The sequence below is a fragment of the Talpa occidentalis genome, unplaced genomic scaffold (genome assembly GCF_014898055.3).
Source record: "Talpa occidentalis isolate TD23 unplaced genomic scaffold, MPIMG_talOcc4v2.1 talOcc4.17, whole genome shotgun sequence".
NCBI classification, from domain to species: Eukaryota; Metazoa; Chordata; class Mammalia; order Eulipotyphla; family Talpidae; genus Talpa; species Talpa occidentalis.
In genome coordinates, this window is record NW_023601754.1 from 58,824,324 (window position 1) to 58,842,778 (window position 18,455).

The 18,455-nt window shown below is 46.0% G+C and overlaps 1 protein-coding gene across 1 annotated transcript; it reads left to right on the top strand.

Annotated features, from left to right (window-relative positions):
* The first annotated feature begins 4,399 nt into the window (after nucleotides 1-4,399).
* Nucleotides 4,400-18,078, top strand: TCN1 (transcobalamin 1). Its single transcript, XM_037518298.2, has 9 exons — nucleotides 4,400-4,478; nucleotides 6,677-6,856; nucleotides 8,056-8,196; nucleotides 9,009-9,164; nucleotides 10,367-10,557; nucleotides 14,388-14,577; nucleotides 16,322-16,502; nucleotides 17,778-17,896; nucleotides 18,017-18,078. The coding sequence occupies exons 1-9, from the start codon at nucleotides 4,400-4,402 to the stop codon at nucleotides 18,076-18,078; spliced, it is 1,299 nt and encodes a 432-aa protein (XP_037374195.1).
* Nucleotides 18,079-18,455: the final 377 nt, after the last annotated feature.

Here is an 18,455-nt window from a genome sequence, read left to right on the forward strand (position 1 = left end):
CAGGGCCTCCCTGGTGGCGCAGCGGTTGAGCGCTGGGTTGCGAAACTGCCCGCAGCCTCTGCAGTGCTGGTTCGATCCCCGGCCACCGATCCCGGCCACCTGCGAGGGTCCCACATGACGCACAGACCTCTCCTGCCGCCCGCTGCTCCCCTCAGCAGTGTACTTCGGTCCTTCTGCCTGTTCTGCTCTCTACTCTGGCTCTGGTGAATTCTCTCACACTCCCGCACTTCTGACTGTACCCAGTGCTTGTATAAATTAAAAAAAAGAAAATAAATAAACCAAGCTTAAAAAAAAAAAAAAGTTTACCCTTTCAAACATTTCTTTTTTTTTTTTTTTTAAGCTTTATTTTTTATTTATTTATTTATACTACCACTGGGTACAGTCAGAAGCGCGGGAGGGCTAGAGAATTCACCAGAGCCAGAGCGGGGAGCAGAGCAGGCAGAGGGACCGAAGTACACTGCTGAGGGGAGCAGCGGGCGGCAGGAGAGGTCTGCGCGCCATGCGGGACCCTCCTCTGGTGGCCGGGGAGCAGCCGGGGATTGAACTGGCGCCGCGGAGGCTGCGGGCAGCTTCACAAACCAGCACTCAACCACTGCGCCACCGGGGAGGCCCCAACATACTATGATTTGACATCTATAAATACTACATTATGACACCCAACAAAAGCCTAGTCTCCACCCACCATAAGATAGTTGGTCCCCTTCCCCCTACGTGCCCGCCTCCCATGCCCCTCCCGCTCTGGTAACCACCATTCTATTGTCAGAGTCTTTTCTGTTTCGTCTTGCTTGTTCATTTCTTGTGTTTTATCTTCCACATATGGTCTATCAAAATAGGACAGAATAGATCTCACGTACCCATGTCTTCAGCTGGTTTATAACTTCTGTAAAGATTTACGGTCACTGTGCCTCCACTAGGACCCTGCTGAGTCCCCATTCTCAGTAGGAACAGAGTGGGGTCATCTGTGCTCAACGGGGAGCACCTGCCCTGGGCCATGTCTCCTGCTCTCCCTAGGAATCCTTAGGACCTTGTCCTTCTCTGCCCAGAAGCCTGAAAAATCTGGGTCCTACTAGCCATGTTGGTGCTTGGCTCACTCCCCAATGTTCACCTTCAGTAAGTCCAGCAAATGACTAGGGTTACACTAACTCTTACTTATCAGTCCAGAGAGAGGTAAACAAAAGGAGTATAAATTATGTCAAAGTGGATCTGCTTGATTTGATAATGAGTAGCTGAATAGGTGACTAAAACATGCTAATTACTGGGTGACCTTGACTCCAGGCCCCAGATGCTTTAATCCCGAATTCTCTCAGTCCTGATGGCCACCACTTCAATTGCTGCATTTTATTTTCTAGCTTTCTCCCATATAAACTTCTAATATTTATTCCAGTAAGATTATCTACCACTATGTGTTATTAATTTATCACTTGGCATAAGGATCTGAGGTGGCTTAGCAAATATTTGACGGCCTCTTATGTAATAGGTATTTGCATGTCCCAGTAGGAGACACAACACCGAACAGCTCTGAGGAACTCCATCTGGCACATTCAACGAACACACTTAAGAAATCTGCAAGTAACTAGCTGCAGGTCTCATAAATGCTACAGAGGAAAGTACAGCCAGGAGAGCAGATTGCAGGGGGGCATGTCCAGGTCTTGGGGTGCAGACAGGACGTCCCTAGCGGAGTGGTATTTAAGCTGAAGGCTGAGCGGGCTTTTTGAGGGGATAGGAAGCAGCAGCAGCTGAAAGGGATTCATGAGCGGAAAACCAAGCTTGCAAGTAAACCCTGAGGCAGGAAGGAAATTTGCACAGTGATTGAACTGAAAATGGTGAAGCTGGAGGGTAATGAACAAGAACAGGGAGATAACTCTGAGAAACAAGCAAGGATCAAAAGGTACCTGTTCATGGCCTTCATATTTAAAATATGGAGTTTTCTGCTATGGCGATGACCCCAGCAGCTCCTGGAGAAAGATCCCTGCTGTGGCTGACACCCCTGCACTCAGGTCTCCAGCACCCCTCACTGCTCTTGTTATATGCCAGTGGTTGGCACATTCACTGCCTTATTCATACTAGCATGTTAATGACTAAGATATGCATGTTGTAGAAGAAAATTGTGGTGCTCCTTAGTTAGGGAATGAAGGCTCCATCTGCAGCAGGAGACAAGTGCAGGGAGATAGGGAGGAGGGCCCCAGGGAGAGGAGATGGCAGCACCAACATCTAGAATGCAGCAATAGCTCAAGGCCAGTAAACAGCAGCTGCAAAAAAAAAAGAAAAATTGAACCGACTCCGCCTCACACACACACACACACACACACACACACACAAGAAAGAATAAAGATCAATACCAAAAAACCCCTGCAGATAAAGGCAGCCTCCTGAATTCCACTAATCTCAACTCATTTCCTTTCCAGTCCCCTCTTGGCAACTAGGCCTTTGCTTTGCCGCTTCTGCCTTGCTTTGCTCCAAATAAACTTTTTGCTGTGCACACTTCACTGTCTTTTCTCCTACTTTCTACACGGTCTCTGGCTCCCTGTCCTTTCTACGGTCTAGGGCACCCACGATGGACCACCTGTTCCACTCCTATCTGTTCTTCAATTAAAATCTTCCTCTTTGGGGCCTCCCCGGTGGCGTAGCAGGTTGAGCGCTGGGTTGCGAAGATGCCCGCAACCTCTGCAGTGCCGGTTCGATCCCTGGCTGCTCCCCAGCCACCGGAGGAGGGTCCCGCATGGTGCGCAGACCTCTCCTGCCGCCCGCTGCTCCCCTCAGCAGTGTACTTGGTCCTTCTGCCTGCTCTGCTCTCCCCTCTGGCTCTGGTGAATTCTCTCACCCTCCCGCGCTTCTGACTGTACCCTAGTGCTTGTATAAATAAATAAATAAATCTTTAAAAAAAAAAAGAAAATGTAGAATGTTTAAAAAAAAAAAATCTTCCTCTTTGACTGTTGTAGTACTGAAGATCCTTATATTACCAAGTCTAATGTCTAGGTCAGTTATATTATTCTTTGGAGATTAAACTGTTTTAGCCTTTAAAAAAATCATTTATATTAAATTGATAACCGTAATACCTTCACTAGAAACTTAGCCTTGAAATTGTGAACTCCTGGAAAGGGTGTTCATCAAGTTTGCTACTAAATTAAACCTGAACAATTATACTGGTAGTATTCAAAAGATGAATGAAAAATAAATATTTCCTTCCCCACCCCCAATGAAATAAAATATGAAGTGTTAAGGTACAATAGAAGCCATCAAGACTTCAACCAGAAAGCAAATAATCAGAGTTATAACGGGGTTGAAAGGCCACTGTAGGTATGAAACTGAATACTCAGAGCCCAGAGTCAAAGACTTGCTTTTTCTGGGTACATAACTGGGACCATGATCAGTGCGTCTGCCCTTCTGTATTCAACAGGGGAAATGCTAGGAAGGAAAATTAGGGTTGGCAGATTCTGTGCCTTAGCCTGTATGTCTACAGGGCTTCTTGATGTGCCTTCCTCAATAGGGCCCTTCTTGGTGGCTTCACTGGGGTTTTGAAACCTCCTCCGTGGATGGTTGCTAAATTATTGTTGCTGTGAGTAGGGGCGCAATATGAGTGGGGGCGGGGGCACCTTCCATTCTGCCATTTTGGTGACCCAGGAAAAAGAGTTTAAAGCCTAGTATTACTAGTACTATTACTAGTATTCTTTAATGTTCTTGGAAGACGTATGGCAGGTCTGAGAAATGACAGGTTAAAAAATCCACATTTGTTATATCTACCTGTGGTTTTCCTCCTAGAAAATCCTGTGTGAGCACAGGTCTTCCTACTGCAGTGTCAGTCCTTTCCCATGGGCTACTGAGCGCCAGAAGATGTAGTCACAGATGGTGCCGCATGGTCATCTTCAGGCTGGTTTCAAGTTCAGTTGCACACAGAAATCCTCGTGCATCTATCTTAGGGGGAAATTGTCAAAAACCACGGTGCCACAGGACGTCCTGTATCCCAGGTTTCTCAATCTTGTCTGCTCAGTTTCAGTCTTACAACTTCCACTTCCGATTTTATATGTTGAAAATCCTTGCTCCACTAAGTGCAATCTCTCGGGAGACATAACTAGAGCATAAACAAAGTACAATGGAAAGAATGAAACATTACTGAAAATAGTAATTCACCTTAATTTATTTTCATTAGGCTGACGGCAAGCATGCAATGCAAATTCTGAAGGTTTGGGATAGAACACAAAGGAAAATCATTTCCTCATTCTCCCTGACCGAACCTTTCAAGTCTTCTTCCTGGTTTATCACATTACTTGGACGGATGTACCTGACTACACCTCCTGACATTGCTCAATACTCATTTCGGGAAGGCAAACTAAGGAGAAGCTCTGCCCAGCACCCAATAAATAGCCAGCCAAACCCCGACCATGCCAACACACTTGGAGAGATGAGACAGTCACACCAGCTGCCCCTTGTGGGGCTCCTCATGTTTTTTCTTATTCCAAGTCAACTATGCGAGATCTGTGGTGAGTATGCTTTGAGTTAAAATTATTCATGTGCTTATCTCCTGAAGGCTACTGACAGGGGGCTTTGTGTAGAGTTAAGATCCTCCTCCAGTTCGACATGTGGTCAGATTCTCCGAGAAATGCAGAGGGTGACAGGAGATGGTGAGGAAAGTTCCACCATGTATGTTGTTCCAAGAGGTAGCACAGGCAGTGCTCTACTCTTCCTTTTCCCAGACCCTCTCTGCTACGGCATCCCTGCCAAGTGAATACTCCTGTTCATTTCAAAGACAGAAAATTGATGATCTCAGAAATTTTTCATTTCAAATGATTTTGATGATGAGATACAATCTACTTTTCTAAAGTTTAACCCATAGGTTTTGGTTTAATCCCTTGAAAATACTCAGGAAAAAAAACATTAATAATCCCTTTCAATGAAGATTGCTTTTTTATTAGAATTTACATGTTCCCCACAGGGCGCAGGTATAGGTGCCACCATCTCTCCTCCAGGTACTGTCTCCAGAGGTTGTGTGGTTTTATTTAAAAGGGCTAACATAGGGGAAAGAAAAACTGGCCTTAGATTTAGTCGGATCCATTAGAAGTTGGATGATCCAGTGTTTCGAATATTTTTTAGCTTCATCTATAAATGGAGGGTAACAATGGGAGGGACTGAAACAGGTGATTTCTTGAAGTCTGGCATAACCCTCAGGCACGTGAGCTTACTTTTGTAAGTCTTTATCCTGCAACTGAACTTGAAACCAGCCTGAAGATGACCATGCATCACCATCTGTGACTACATCTTCTGGTGCTCAGTAGCCCATGGGAAATGATACTGCAGTAGGAAGACCTGTGCTCACACAGCGAAAGCACAGACTCTTCCAAATCTTTTTTTTTTTTTTCCCCCTGTCCTGTCATTTCCTCTGTTGAATCCTGAGAATGGGGATGGGAGGTATTATGGAGGCTGTGAAGCTCAATTCATTGTCAAAAAATAATAATAATATTTAAGCTTGTCTTCACTAGGCAAGGAAGCTGATTGAGTTGTTGACCAGGAACTAAAAGGTCTATTTCATTGCCAAAAAAATCAACTGAATCAAATCCTTCCACAACATCTTAAATGGGTGACTCACAATTGCCCAACACTGCCTGTGACAAACCATGGCCTTCTACAATCATTTACTCTGAACTTCTTGACTTCTTATGTGGAAAAAGAAGGACAAGAGAAATCACATATCCAAAATTCACTTAAATATAGTGACAGAAATCCAATTGAGCTAGAAGTAATAATATATACAGTATTTTAAAGTTTATCAAGCTCTTTCTTGTCTAATATCTGTGAAGTAGATGCCAGTATTTGCAATTTTAGATTGAAGAAACTGAAGCCTAGGAAAGTTACATATTTAATCATGATACTAAATCAAGGAGTACAAAATCGAGCCTGGTCTACTCGAACCCAAGACTCAGGCCTCACTATTCCATTAGCTTACGAGACAATCTGGAGATGGGTAGTATTTGGGGGGGGTTGGGATTGTGGGCAAAGGATATTTAAAAATATGTTAAATGGTAACTAGTTCTCCTTATTCTTCTCCAGTTATGGGGGTGAGGGGACTATGGATTCTCTCTTTACTTCCACAGTATAATGTGACTTCCTCCCATCATTGCCCCTGGGACTTGGACACGTAGGTAAAAACTGGAAGGTTTTTCAAAGGGTGTGTCTGTAAAGTAATGGCAATCAAACAATGCAGCACTGAGATCAATCACTAACCAAACAGAACTTTTGCCTTCTTTCCCCTGGTATTAACCCAATTATGTTAGAAAAAGATGAAGAAAACTGAATCCAGGAAGTAGAAAGGGCAAAAGAGTGGGGATTAGCAAATGTGTCTTTAGTGGTCTCCATCACTGCAGTTTCTTTAAGGACACCCTCTCGAGGTCTCATATTCAAAATTAGGGAATGATAGTAGATCTCTTAGGCAGGACGGCACTCTGCCAGCACACAATGGCAAGCATGGACCACTTGTTAAATAGTAAAACACTTCCATGCTGGTTGGTAAAGGGGTAATACCTGGCATAGCAGGGACTCCAAGTCCACCTTTGTAATGTTTCGGCAACACAGCCAGTGACTATTGGCTGGGCCTACGCCCATCCCATATTTTAGTGTTAATTTAATTCCTAGCCTTAATGTTTCATAAGTGTATGTTTCTTATTTCCTCCCTCTCCTACCCCAGAGGTAAGCAAAGAAAACTACTTCCGTCTAAAACCTCTGATAAGCACAATGGTCAATTCCAAATATACCAGAGGAGTCCAAGCAGCTTATGTCCTGCTGTCACTCAGACTTGCCGGCATCCAGAACCAAAGCCTAGATCAAGAGCTGATCCAACAAGTCAAAGACAACGTGGACAGGAACAGTGAGTACCTGTCTTCTCTGGAAGATTTAGGGAAAGACTTGCCTATCTAGAAATATTGTCTCCGAGGGTCCTAAAAATTGGGTGTCCAAAGTATCCCTGCTACATCGTTCCTGGCTAGACAAAGTGTGCAGTGACAGCAAGGCACCTCAGACACCACTCTCGAGCCATTTATGCTAGAGCTAGAACTTACTTGTCTGCGTCCTGAAAACCATTTTCCTTCGAAAAGGAAAAGCAAAAGAAAGTGTCCACTTTTGTCCATTAATTCTGTTATATAAACCCGCTGAGTTCACAACCACACAGGGATAAGGACCACAAAACTAAGAAAGCTGATGACAGAGAGGCAGCCATAAAACGAAGAGATTCGAACTGGGTTTGAGTCCCAGTTGCACCTGAACCTTTCATGTCAGTGCTGAGCTTCATCTTTCTAACTAATATGGCGCGGGCGGGGGGGGGGAGGCAGATGAAACCACCCCTAAGTATCTCATGATATTATCGTAAGAACTGTTAGGTTAAAAATCTGACTCAAGGCAAAGTTACGACACAAGGCAAAGATTACAAGTCAATTATTACCATCCTGGCAAGCGTCAGCCACAAAGGGAAAGAAAACCCACAGACTTATTATTTATCTACTTTTCCTTCTTTTTCATTTTTCTGTAAGGATTGCATGATTCCAAAGCTATCTCATGATGTCATGGAAAAACCTAGGATCTCTCTTGCATTTATATAACACTGCTAGAAGAGCCACTGCTTTGGCGGTGAAGAAGGGAACAATAAAATATTAGTATAGCGTCAAAGAGAAGGAAGAAATGGCAGGCAATCTGAACCTCAAAGAAGAGGAGGAGCAGGCCTCCCCGGTGGCACAGCGGTTGAGCGCTGGGTTGCGAAGCTGCCCGCAGCCTCTGCTGTGCCGGTTCGACCCCCGGCTGCTCCCGGCCACCGGAGGAGGGTCCCGCATGGTGCACAGACCTCTCCTGCCGCCCGCTGCTCCCCTCAGCAGTGTACTTCGTCAGTCTGCCTGCTCTGCTCCCTGCTCTGGCTCTGGCTCTGGTGAATTCTCTCACCCTCCTGTGCATCTGGCTGTACCCAGTGCTTGTATAAATAAATTAATTTAAAAATATATATTTAAAAAAAAAAGAAGAGGAGAAGTTAAAAATATCACAAGCACATACCTTGCAAACCTTGAACACTTTTCTTTTCAGTCTCAACTTTAGCTTCGGGAGAGCTTGCCGTGATGATCCTGGCTTGGGGAGCATGTCGAAACCCCAATGACGCTTATCGATATGATCCTCAACTAGTTGAACAGCTGGAAAAGAAATTCCAAGCAGAAATCGAAAACATGGGTGAGAATCAAATGGTCAGAGACCTTGGACAACCGAGTACTCGCCTCCAATGATCCAGAGTTACATGAAACACCCCGCCCCACTTTCCTACTCTCCTTCATTCCACTCATCCCACTACATCCTTGCACAACATTTTTCCTCCTTCCCTCGTTCAGCCTTGGAATTTCTTTTCAGGCATCAACCCTGCATCAGGACCTGCTTTACAAATGATCACACATGCACACATACACACACGACACAACTCTCTTGTCCTCCGAGAGAGCTCAGTTTCTAGACAAAGAATTACAGCAGAAATAGCTGAACAATACAAGACACTGTGTCCCAAGTACCAAAGTAAGAGCTGAAGGTGTCCACATTTCTTTAGGTTTGCCATGGGGGTTGCCAGCGAGGCACATTGTTTTTTTCAATTCCCATTCCACATTTCTCCTGTGACTCATTAAGTGTCTCCATCCCACCTTCCTTCAGGATGGCCTCCTGTCCATGCTTCTAGTTTCAGCACATGGCTATTGAAAGGGCAAGGGACCTGGAGGTAGGACATCTCTGTGCTAGTCCTAGTTCTGTAACCACAGGAAACGTGGCTAGTATTCCAATCTCCTTAGTCCTGGGTGCGCTCCATTATGAAATGGATGGAGTTGAGTTGGGTGGCCTTTGAGTCTTTAAGTGTCTCAGATTTTCAGATTCTATGAATGAACTCATCTTTTGCTCACTTCTCCTTAAATGTAAAGAAATGGGAGTAAAATAAATAGGAATAGATTAAAATTGTATTACTCCATACCATTTCTATAAGAAAAGCATTTCTTTTCTCTTCGCAGAAGCACACGATGGCAACCCACTGACTAGCTACTATCAGCTGAGCCTGGATCTTTTGACCTTGTGTCTGTTCCACGGGAACTACTCAATCACCAAAGTTTCACAACTCTTTGCTCCTGACAATAAAAACTATTATTTTGGTGGTCAGTTTTCAGTAGGTGAGTCATTTACCCCAATTCCTTCGGGATGGAGGACACAGTCCCCAATAGCTCTGCTCTTTGAGTTTTCCTACCAGAAAGTATATAGACTTTTTTTTTCTATCCTCTTCACCCTTGCCTCCTCAGAAGAGAATTTTCTTTTCATGAAGAATGACTATTGGGTGACATTTAAACCTGATTCTAGTACAGTGGAAAGACCCGGTCCTGTGCCAGCTCTGCTCTGAGTTAGGTAACAGTGCATGTTAACTCTTGGCTTTCATTTTCCCATCTCTCAAATGAAGTTCAAGCATGAGAATCTTCATATAAGACATCTTAGGAAGTATAAGCATTAGAGAAACACAGTGCAGTCAAATTCATTTTTCTGAATGTTGCTGCTTTCTCTGATTTATGGGAATCATTTGGATGCATAGGTTTACTTAAACAACTCAACCTCTCCAGTGACATATTTTCATCAACACAGAGCATATTTACAAAGGAGAAGGACCAGAAATGTTCTGCTGGGTCAGCTTACATGTCCAAAAACAAGTCCCCTCTAGACAGCTAGTATTGCACTTAGCCCCTAAGGATCCAGAATCCAAATGCATAGCTTCACCTTTCTCCAAAAAGCTCCAGGCAAGTCACCATTGAGTGTCTCTGGGTAGTAAGGAGATTGTGTGAGATTTCTCGTACACTTATCACTATGAGAGAGGAAAGACACCCACGCGGGGGAACCAAATCCCTTCTTCCAGTCATTTTTGCCCTTCTGGAAAAGGAGGTTTATGGGAAAAGAATTCTGTATGAGCTATTTTCTAATCATTCTCATTGAACCCTCAGAAATTTACATGGACATTTTTTTACTGGTTTATCTCCTATTCTTTACCAATATGGCTGAAAGATGAGAGCAACTAAGATGTAAAAGCAGAAAAGTGCCCATGTGTATGCATCTGCAATCCATATGTTTCCATGAGCAAGACATGCGGTACTGAGTACAAGGTACACGGAAACTCAGCAAAGGGAAAGAATCTAGAAATATCTGAGTGGCTGGTATTGGAAATCTCTGGAAATACTTCTCTCCATTCATCAGCTAGCAGGACCAGCCATCCCAGTTTGCCTGCAAATGTACCTGCTTTAACATTGGTGGCCCCACAGGCCAGGAAGACCCTCCGTCACAGGTAAGCAGGAAGGGTAGGCCACCCTCTCACCGAGGTTTTGTTTCCTGACAGATACCGGGGCAGTGGCTGTCCTGGCTCTGACCTGTGTGAAGAGGAGTGTAATGAACGGGCAGAGAGAGACAGATAAAGAGTATCTAGACAGTATCAGCAACCATATAAAGTCACTGGTAGAAAAAATCCTGTCTGAGAAAAAGGAAAATGGTCTCATTGGAAACATCTTCAGCACAGGAGAAGCCATGCAGGTGAGTCAGAGGTGAACGGGATGGAAGAGGGTCACGGAAGAGAGCAGAACACCCCCCCTTTTGAGTTTCATTTTATTTCCTCCAAGTATGTTTATTGAGTAAAGCTGGTTTACACAACTGTATTTGTTTTAGGGGTTGCAGGTTCAAACCTTTTCAAATGTTCCCTTTCACACCTGCTCCTCCTCTACCCCCCACCATGTTCTGTTATTTCTTGACCCTTAATTGCTGGCCTCCAAGGTCTTCTTAGCCAGCCTGTTTCCTCCATGCACTCTGATTGTCCTCATAGGATTCCCCTCCCCTGGCTGAAATGTATCCTCCCCTTCAGACTGTACTTTCCGGATCCAAAGTTTCTATGAAGCTTCTCCTGATTATAACTTAAGAATTCAAGACGCTACTGCAACCTACCTTGCTCTACCACACGCGTTTTCACACCTTACCAGATTCCACTATTCTGTGCGGTCCTCTTACCTCCCAAATTAGATTACTGTTGGGAGCAATAAAGTGGCAAGTAACAGCCGTGAGTATTTAGCGATGTTAACGCACTAAGGCACGCAAACCCAGTGAAGAGAGAATGATCACTTCATTTCCCAGAGGAAGAGTGTGAGTCTCAGAGTGTCAGTAACTTTCCGGATGGGACAGTGCCGGGAAGTGGTGCTGATGGGGTGGAGGCCAGACAGTTGCCCTCACACCGGCCAGCACCGCACTGGCATGCAGTTGGTCCTTGAGGTTTGGGACACTATTCCTACATTTACCCTAGGAAATTTAACTTAATTCTAAGAAATAACTCTAGGAAATAGACACAAAAGAGTTGAAGGAAGCTTTACAGAAAAATCAAGTCTTCAGGACAAATAGGGGTTCGTCAGGTTTACTCAGAGTGAGGATCTAAGGGAAAGCACTCTGGATGCTTCAGGAAGATGGATGCATTCCGCAGGTCAGAATAGGGGCCTCGCGTCCTTGGGACAATTACAAGACGAAGCTGGGGATGAAAGCGGAGACTTGTAGGGTAAAGAAAATATCAGGCTTTTCTGCCCTTCCGCCATCAGGATAGATGATGGATCCTTGTCCTGAATGCATGCCTGATGGCGGGCACCTGGAGTAGGGTGTGGGCATAGGTAGATAGGATTCAGCTGAGCTAAGACTGTGCTTTTAAGGGCGGCGTCACGGGGGGGACGCCAACAGCCCCAGCAGCAGCAGCAGAACCTGAAGGAGAAGCTGAAGCAGAAGCAGAGAACGCCAGAGAGCCCAGATAGAGTAAAGACTTGCTGGGGGCTGGGAGGCCTGCCAGCCTCCCAGCCCCCCAGCCAGCACCCCTGCCTGCCATATGCCTGGTGAACCCCAATAAAAAACCTGCAAAACTACTGAGAACTCTGACTCCTCCTTTACCCGGTCTGCATGGGATCAGAAAACCTGCACTGTGCCCAGTTCTGCCCTTACAATTGGCGTAGTCGGCAGGATCCATGCAGACGGGTATTGGAGCCCTCCGAAGACCTGGAGGGACTAAAGAGAGCAGACTTTGCCTGTGACGACGCTGGAGGCACCATGGCGGTATAGAAGATGGATACATCCACGAGCTACAGGATGAGACCTGGCGTGAAGGAGACGCCCGAAAGGACCAGCCAACGACACCAGAAAGGACCAGCCAACGACACCGGAAAGGACCAGCCAACGACACCGGATAGGACCAGCCAACGACACCGGAAAGGACCAGCCAATGACCCCTGAGGCAGCAGGCCATTGCTGAAGCAGGGAGAGGCCAATGGACTGATAGACTGATGAACTGATGATTTTGGACTGACAATCCCGCCAGAAGGCGGAGGACCTTAGCAGGTTATGTTTATTTTTTGAGAATCTGGGGGTGGCCAGTGGGCCTAGATGGCCAAAAGCAGCCTGTGTATGCCCAGTGGCCAGGTGGAGGAGAAAAGCCAACTAAGGTGGCAAAAGCTGGTACTGATGCTAAGTTGAGAAGCCCTAAAGCGGCTGTTAAGCAGCCTGGGTATGCTGAAGCCCTGTGAGTCTCGTAAAATCACCTGTGGGTGATGCCCTGCTCATTCTTGAGTGAGGGTGAGGAGCTGAGGAGCCCGTCCTTGGGGGATGGGTGGGGAATGTGGCTTGGGGTGGAGCCCAAGCCAAATGCAAAGTTTGGATCCCCAACCCATGTGCTTGTGCAGTGGGTTGGCTTGAGAGCAGGGGTCTGTGAGTCGCATGGGTGGCCATGAAGGCCGAGTGTTGGAGCGACTGCAGACAGAAACCCTGAGGGTTGGCGATTACCCCCAACAGAATAAAATTGCCAATCCCAGAGCTAGTGCATCCTGGGGGTGGATGCTGTGTGTGCCTTGTAGCCGAGACTACAGCCAGAGAAGGCCAGGAAGCCTGACGGCTCCTGGTGTGTTATAGCAGATGCCGTGTGTGATTTCCCCTCCCTCGTATGAGCAGTGCCTTCGGCAGCAGATTTGGTGGCTCATCTGCTGGTACCAATAATTGTCTTTTGCACTTGGTTGGTGCCCTGCCTGGACTTATTTGTGTTCTGTTGTATTTTGTTATGTTGTATTTTGTTATTTGATGTATTTGCTTTTGTGGGCCATGGCTGCATTGTTTGTTTGCTTAGAAAATTGTATATGTATGTATAGACTGTGTGGCAGAAAACCCTGAGGGGGTGGACTGTAGGGTAAAGAAAATATCAGGCTTTTCTGCCCTTCCGCCATCAGGATAGATGATGGATCCTTGTCCTGAATGCATGCCTGATGGCGGGCACCTGGAGTAGGGTGTGGGCATAGGTAGATAGGATTCAGCTGAGCTAAGACTGTGCTTTTAAGGGCGGCGTCACGGGGGGGACGCCAACAGCCCCAGCAGCAGCAGCAGAACCTGAAGGAGAAGCTGAAGCAGAAGCAGAGAACGCCAGAGAGCCCAGATAGAGTAAAGACTTGCTGGGGGCTGGGAGGCCTGCCAGCCTCCCAGCCCCCCAGCCAGCACCCCTGCCTGCCATATGCCTGGTGAACCCCAATAAAAAACCTGCAAAACTACTGAGAACTCTGACTCCTCCTTTACCCGGTCTGCATGGGATCAGAAAACCTGCACTGTGCCCAGTTCTGCCCTTACAAGACTCCATTCCTGTTGCTATTCGTGTTGTCTGCCTTCCTGAGTGTGGACTTGGCAGACAACAACAGTTTCCTGATCTGGCCACACATTTGATCACCTAGAGAAGCTTTCTCAAAACACTAACATTTAGCCCCACACCAGCCAGTTAGTACAGAAATTTAGGGGAGGAGCCTGGCCTTGGCCTCGTGGAGAAGTCCTGGCGGTGCTGTGAATACACAGCAGGGTCCAGAGCGACTTGCACCCCTACCTCAGCGCCGTGGTTGCATGATCCCTGTCAGCACAGCGCCCCTCCTGCAGGACAGCCTAAGTGGACGCACACCAAGGTCATCTCCTACCACCTTCTTGAAGCTTCCTCAGCCTCACTCAGTGTGTACGAGGGCTTCCTCCCTGAAGGGTCATATCACCGGATGCCTCTCTTAGGACAGTCTTCTTAGAAGACTTTGTTAATATTTACTGAACGCCTCCTCTACCACTGCAGAGCGTTGTGTGGTGTCAGGGATACAAAAGTAAGCGCAGAGGAGGCCTGTTCCCTGGGAGCTAGTGCGGCTGGTGTTATTGAGCAAGGCCCCACCTCCCCACCCAGACTAGCCAATGCACTTCCTGAGGGCAGGCTGGGGAGCTTCCTTGTCTCTGACGCCTGTGCCCGAGTCAGTGTTCAATAAATACTTACTGAATTAATTAGATGTGGGCTTGGCCCTTATTTGAAGTCTCTCATTCATTCTCCCTCTCACTAGGCTCTCTTCGTCTCATCAAACTCTTACAAGAAAAGTAAATGGAAATGTCAGCCCACTCGGAACACGGTGCTCAAGGAAATTGATCAGGGAGCGTTCAGTATTCCGACTGCTGCCGCCCAGGTGCTGCCCGCCCTGGTGGGAAAGACCTACCTGGAGGTGAACGAAGACTCTCCCTGTGTCTACGGCTCAGGTACAGCACTGAAGGGCAAGCTATGTTGTCTCTCGGCACCACACCCGAAGCCTGTGAGCTTGTGTCCTAGAGGCCCAAAGGGACCAGATAAACCTCCACAGTCTAGGGCCTCTCCTGGTGGTGCAGCGGTTGAGCGCTGGGTTGCGAAGCTGCCCGCAGCCTCTGCAGCACCGGTTAGATCCCCGGCCGGCGGGGAGGGTCCCACATGGCGCGCAGACCTCTCCTGCCGCCTGCTGCTCCCCTCAGCAGTGTACTTCGTCCATCTGTCTGCTCTGCTCCCCGCTCTGACTCTGGTGAATTCTCTCACCTTCCCGCGCTTCTGACTGTACCCAGTGCTTGTATAAATAAATAAATATTAAAAAAAAAAAAGCCTCCACAGTCTAGCAGTTCCCAGACAGGATTCACTCCTCCCTCGGGAAGCAGCGATAATAATCGCCTAAAGATTTGATCTTTAGTTGGCTCAGTGAGGGCTGGCTGCAAGGGGGCACCTTCTGAACGCGGGTTAGGGGACATTGTGCTCATCCTTCCTGCTCTGGACACAACACAGCGCCTCTGGCTTTCCATTAAGCGCAATGTGTGATCTCTCAGGGAAACAGGACATCTGTGTGGGAGGAACACAGCCGTGTTATAAGAAGAATGGAAAGTCTTTCTTCAAACAATTGATTTTGCAATTAGGTTTAAAGAAGATTTTTTTTTCTATCTCATTCATTCCTGGTTCAATTATGAGTTTAGAGACCGTGGACCAAACGTTTCACCTCTAGACTTCAGGTTTTGAATGTAATTAAATTAGAGTGACAACTGTATCTAGCAGAGTTTTGTAAGGGCTGAGTAAGATGATCCATGTAAAATGATTAGGACAGTGATGGCACTTAACATGTTTTCAATCGGGTTAAAAGAGTTAGATAGGTCAGGTGAAGGACAAAACTGGGCCTGAAGTGGTTGGTTAATGTAGTACATGCACAATGATTTTTAATGATGCCCACCTGTAACTCCTGTACTGTTATAATGCAAAGTTACGTCAATTAAAAGAAAGAGAGATGGAGTAAGATAGGGGCTAAAAAGGACCCAGTTGATTTAGCAGTTATAAAGTCACTAATTGTACAAAAAAATGATTTTGTGCAAAAACAAAAAGGGGGGGGGCCTCCCCGGTGGCGCAGTGGTTGAGCGCTGGGTTGCAAAGCTGCCCGCAGCCTCTGCAGCGCTGGTTCAATCCCCGGCTGCTCCCCGGCCACCAGGCAAGGGTCCCACACGGCGCACAGACCTCCCCTGCCGCCCGCTGCTCCCCTCAGCAGTGTACTTCGGTCCTTCTGCCTGCTCTGCTCCCCGCTCTGGCTCTCGTGAATCCTCTCACCCTCCTGCGCTTCTGACTGTACCCAGTGCTTGTATAAATAAATAAATAAATATTTTAAATAAATAAATAAGGGGGTGGTAGAAAGAAGTACCGTGAACCAAAGCAAAATAAATAAATGAATCAGGCACCTCTGTGAGAGGAACAAGGAGTAAGTGAATTGTTTCAACAGCCGGAAATTGAATCAAACACAAGCAGTCAGCTGCCCCTAGTTTTCATTTCTGCTTTAGTCACAGGAAAGACCTGCCCCTGGGTTGGTGATACTTGTTCCTTGCAGTAAATTCTCTTCGCATAAAGGAAAACGGTCCTGGGATAAGTGTTAGATCAGTGTGCAGATTCTAAGGTCATGTGTATTGTTCGGAATATCATTTCTCTCTGCTTTTCCATCTTTGACAGGTAACTTCAACATCACACAGGGGCCCAAATCTGTGACACCTACTAATTCACCCTCAAGTATCTTAGTCCATTACTGTGTGAGAATCAATAAACCCTATTCCATTAATGTCACCGTGCCCGATGGTTCTGTCTTCCTAGATGTGATGGAGGCAGCTCAGAAGATAAACAAGACTGCATTTCGGTATGTCTGTCCATAAATAAGGTTAAGGTGCTTGATGTGCTTTTGAAAGACTTAGTAAGAACTCATCTGCTCCTGAAAACAAGGAAGTTTTAAAATATTTCTTAATCCATACCTTTGCTAGCCACCCGTCTATTACAGCAGGGGTTAAAAGAAGGAGGTGAGACCTTTCATCTTCTAGCACAAAGTAGGTATGAAATTAACATTCACTTAGTGGATAAATAAGTCCCTTTCATTAAATACTCCTTAAGTGGCTAGAACCTCTTACATCAGGTATTCTGGATCTACAGTAATGGCACTTGACTATTTTTGAATCACTGATCCCTTTGAGAATCAGATGAGGGTGATGGATGCTCATCTCAGAAAAATGAATATATACCCAAAGATTGTCATTCAAACCAGAGGCTTCACAAAACACGCCGGCGCTTCTCCATGCCCCCCTTTCAGGAGATTCATATACCCCTCGACTAAGGTTCCCTGACCTAGAGAGGTCAAGTATTAACATTGAAATTATTGGCTTTGCCCCTGAAGGGTATGGTTTATTTGAATCCTTTGGTCTAATTGACAATTATTTATTGTGTCTAATAACATGATGTTAGATGCCAAAGAGAAAATTATGTGTGTGGAATATATATATTTGGATACATAGATATATAACATACATCCATATATAGAGAATGTCCACATATATAGTCTATATGGAATCCATATATGTGGAATATATTTATATAATATATATTCCATTTAGTATGGGAGATATATATGGAATATATGTATCTTATATGTGATTATAATTATAAAGGTTGTTTTCGGGGACTTCCAGGAAGGTAGAGAAATATGAAACAAACATGAGCCATGTCCCTTTTTAATAAACAAACATGAGATGTGAAATTATTCTTTCCTGTTCCCCCTGGATCAGGGAAAACCCACTAACTTAGGGTACCCCGAAGACACCAGCATAACACTCCCGTCTCCACAGTCACTCCCTTGCAGACAGGAAGCTGCTGACTGCCAAGAATCTACGGCCAGAGGCGAGGGCAGAAACCAGGGTCATCTTTTCTGTAATTGAGCCTGGAAGGTGGGGTGGCTGCCTCAGAGCCCCCTGAAATATTTGTAATTCACTCATGCAGCTTCTGGGTCCCAGCCCAGATCTTCAGAATCAAAGTACTTGGGGGTAGGGCCAGGAAATTTGCATTTTTATGATCAAGATGGAGAAACGCCCATGGAGAGTTGCCTTTGCAAGCTCTAAGTTCTGTAACCCTTGCACTCCCCTCACAGTTTCACAACGGTGGAGACATCGTATGGCCCCTATATCAACTCTGTTCAGGGCATAAGTGCCAACACTAATGACAGAACCTACTGGAAACTTCTGAGTGACAATAAACCACTGGCCCAAGGTAAGGGGGGGTGCCCAGAGCATCAGGGGTGGGCTTTGGTGGGGGATGTGCCAAAGAGTTGGGAAATCGCTCTCCGTGATTTGGTTATTTGACCCAGTTCTCTGTCGTCTTCCTTTCCAGGAGCTGGCAGTTACGTTGTCCATGATGGGGAAAATCTGGAGGTTCGCTGGAGCATATATTAATAAATTCCAAGCTTCCCCTGGAGCATATATTAATAAATTCCAAGCTTCCCCAGAGAGATCTAACCTGCTTGCGATGGAATTTCCTGTGGAAGTTGGCTTCACACCTGCATTTTCATTAGTCTCCATCTCAACAGGAGAGTCGACACCCTCCCCTTCGCTCATTGACAGTTCAATAAAAGATCAACAACTATACACAACTAGCATGTTCTACTCAGTTCATTCCAAATGGGGATTATTGTTAGCGAGAAGGCTACCTCAGGAAGAAGCCAAATGGTAAGAGATGAAACCACATGTCTAATAAACTGAGTTCAAGTTTCCCCCACGAACTATCTGGTGACCTGGACAACAGAAGGGTGGAGATAAGGTTCTAGGGCTAA

Coding starts and splice junctions, on each gene's coding strand:
- TCN1 (XM_037518298.2), top strand. CDS start 4,400: ATGAGACAGTCACACCAGCTGCCCCTTGTGGGGCTCCTCATGTTTTTT. Junction 9,165..10,366: donor TGGTGGTCAGTTTTCAGTAG/GTGAGTCATTTA, acceptor GTTTCCTGACAG/ATACCGGGGCAGTGGCTGTC. Junction 14,578..16,321: donor TCCCTGTGTCTACGGCTCAG/GTACAGCACTGA, acceptor CATCTTTGACAG/GTAACTTCAACATCACACAG.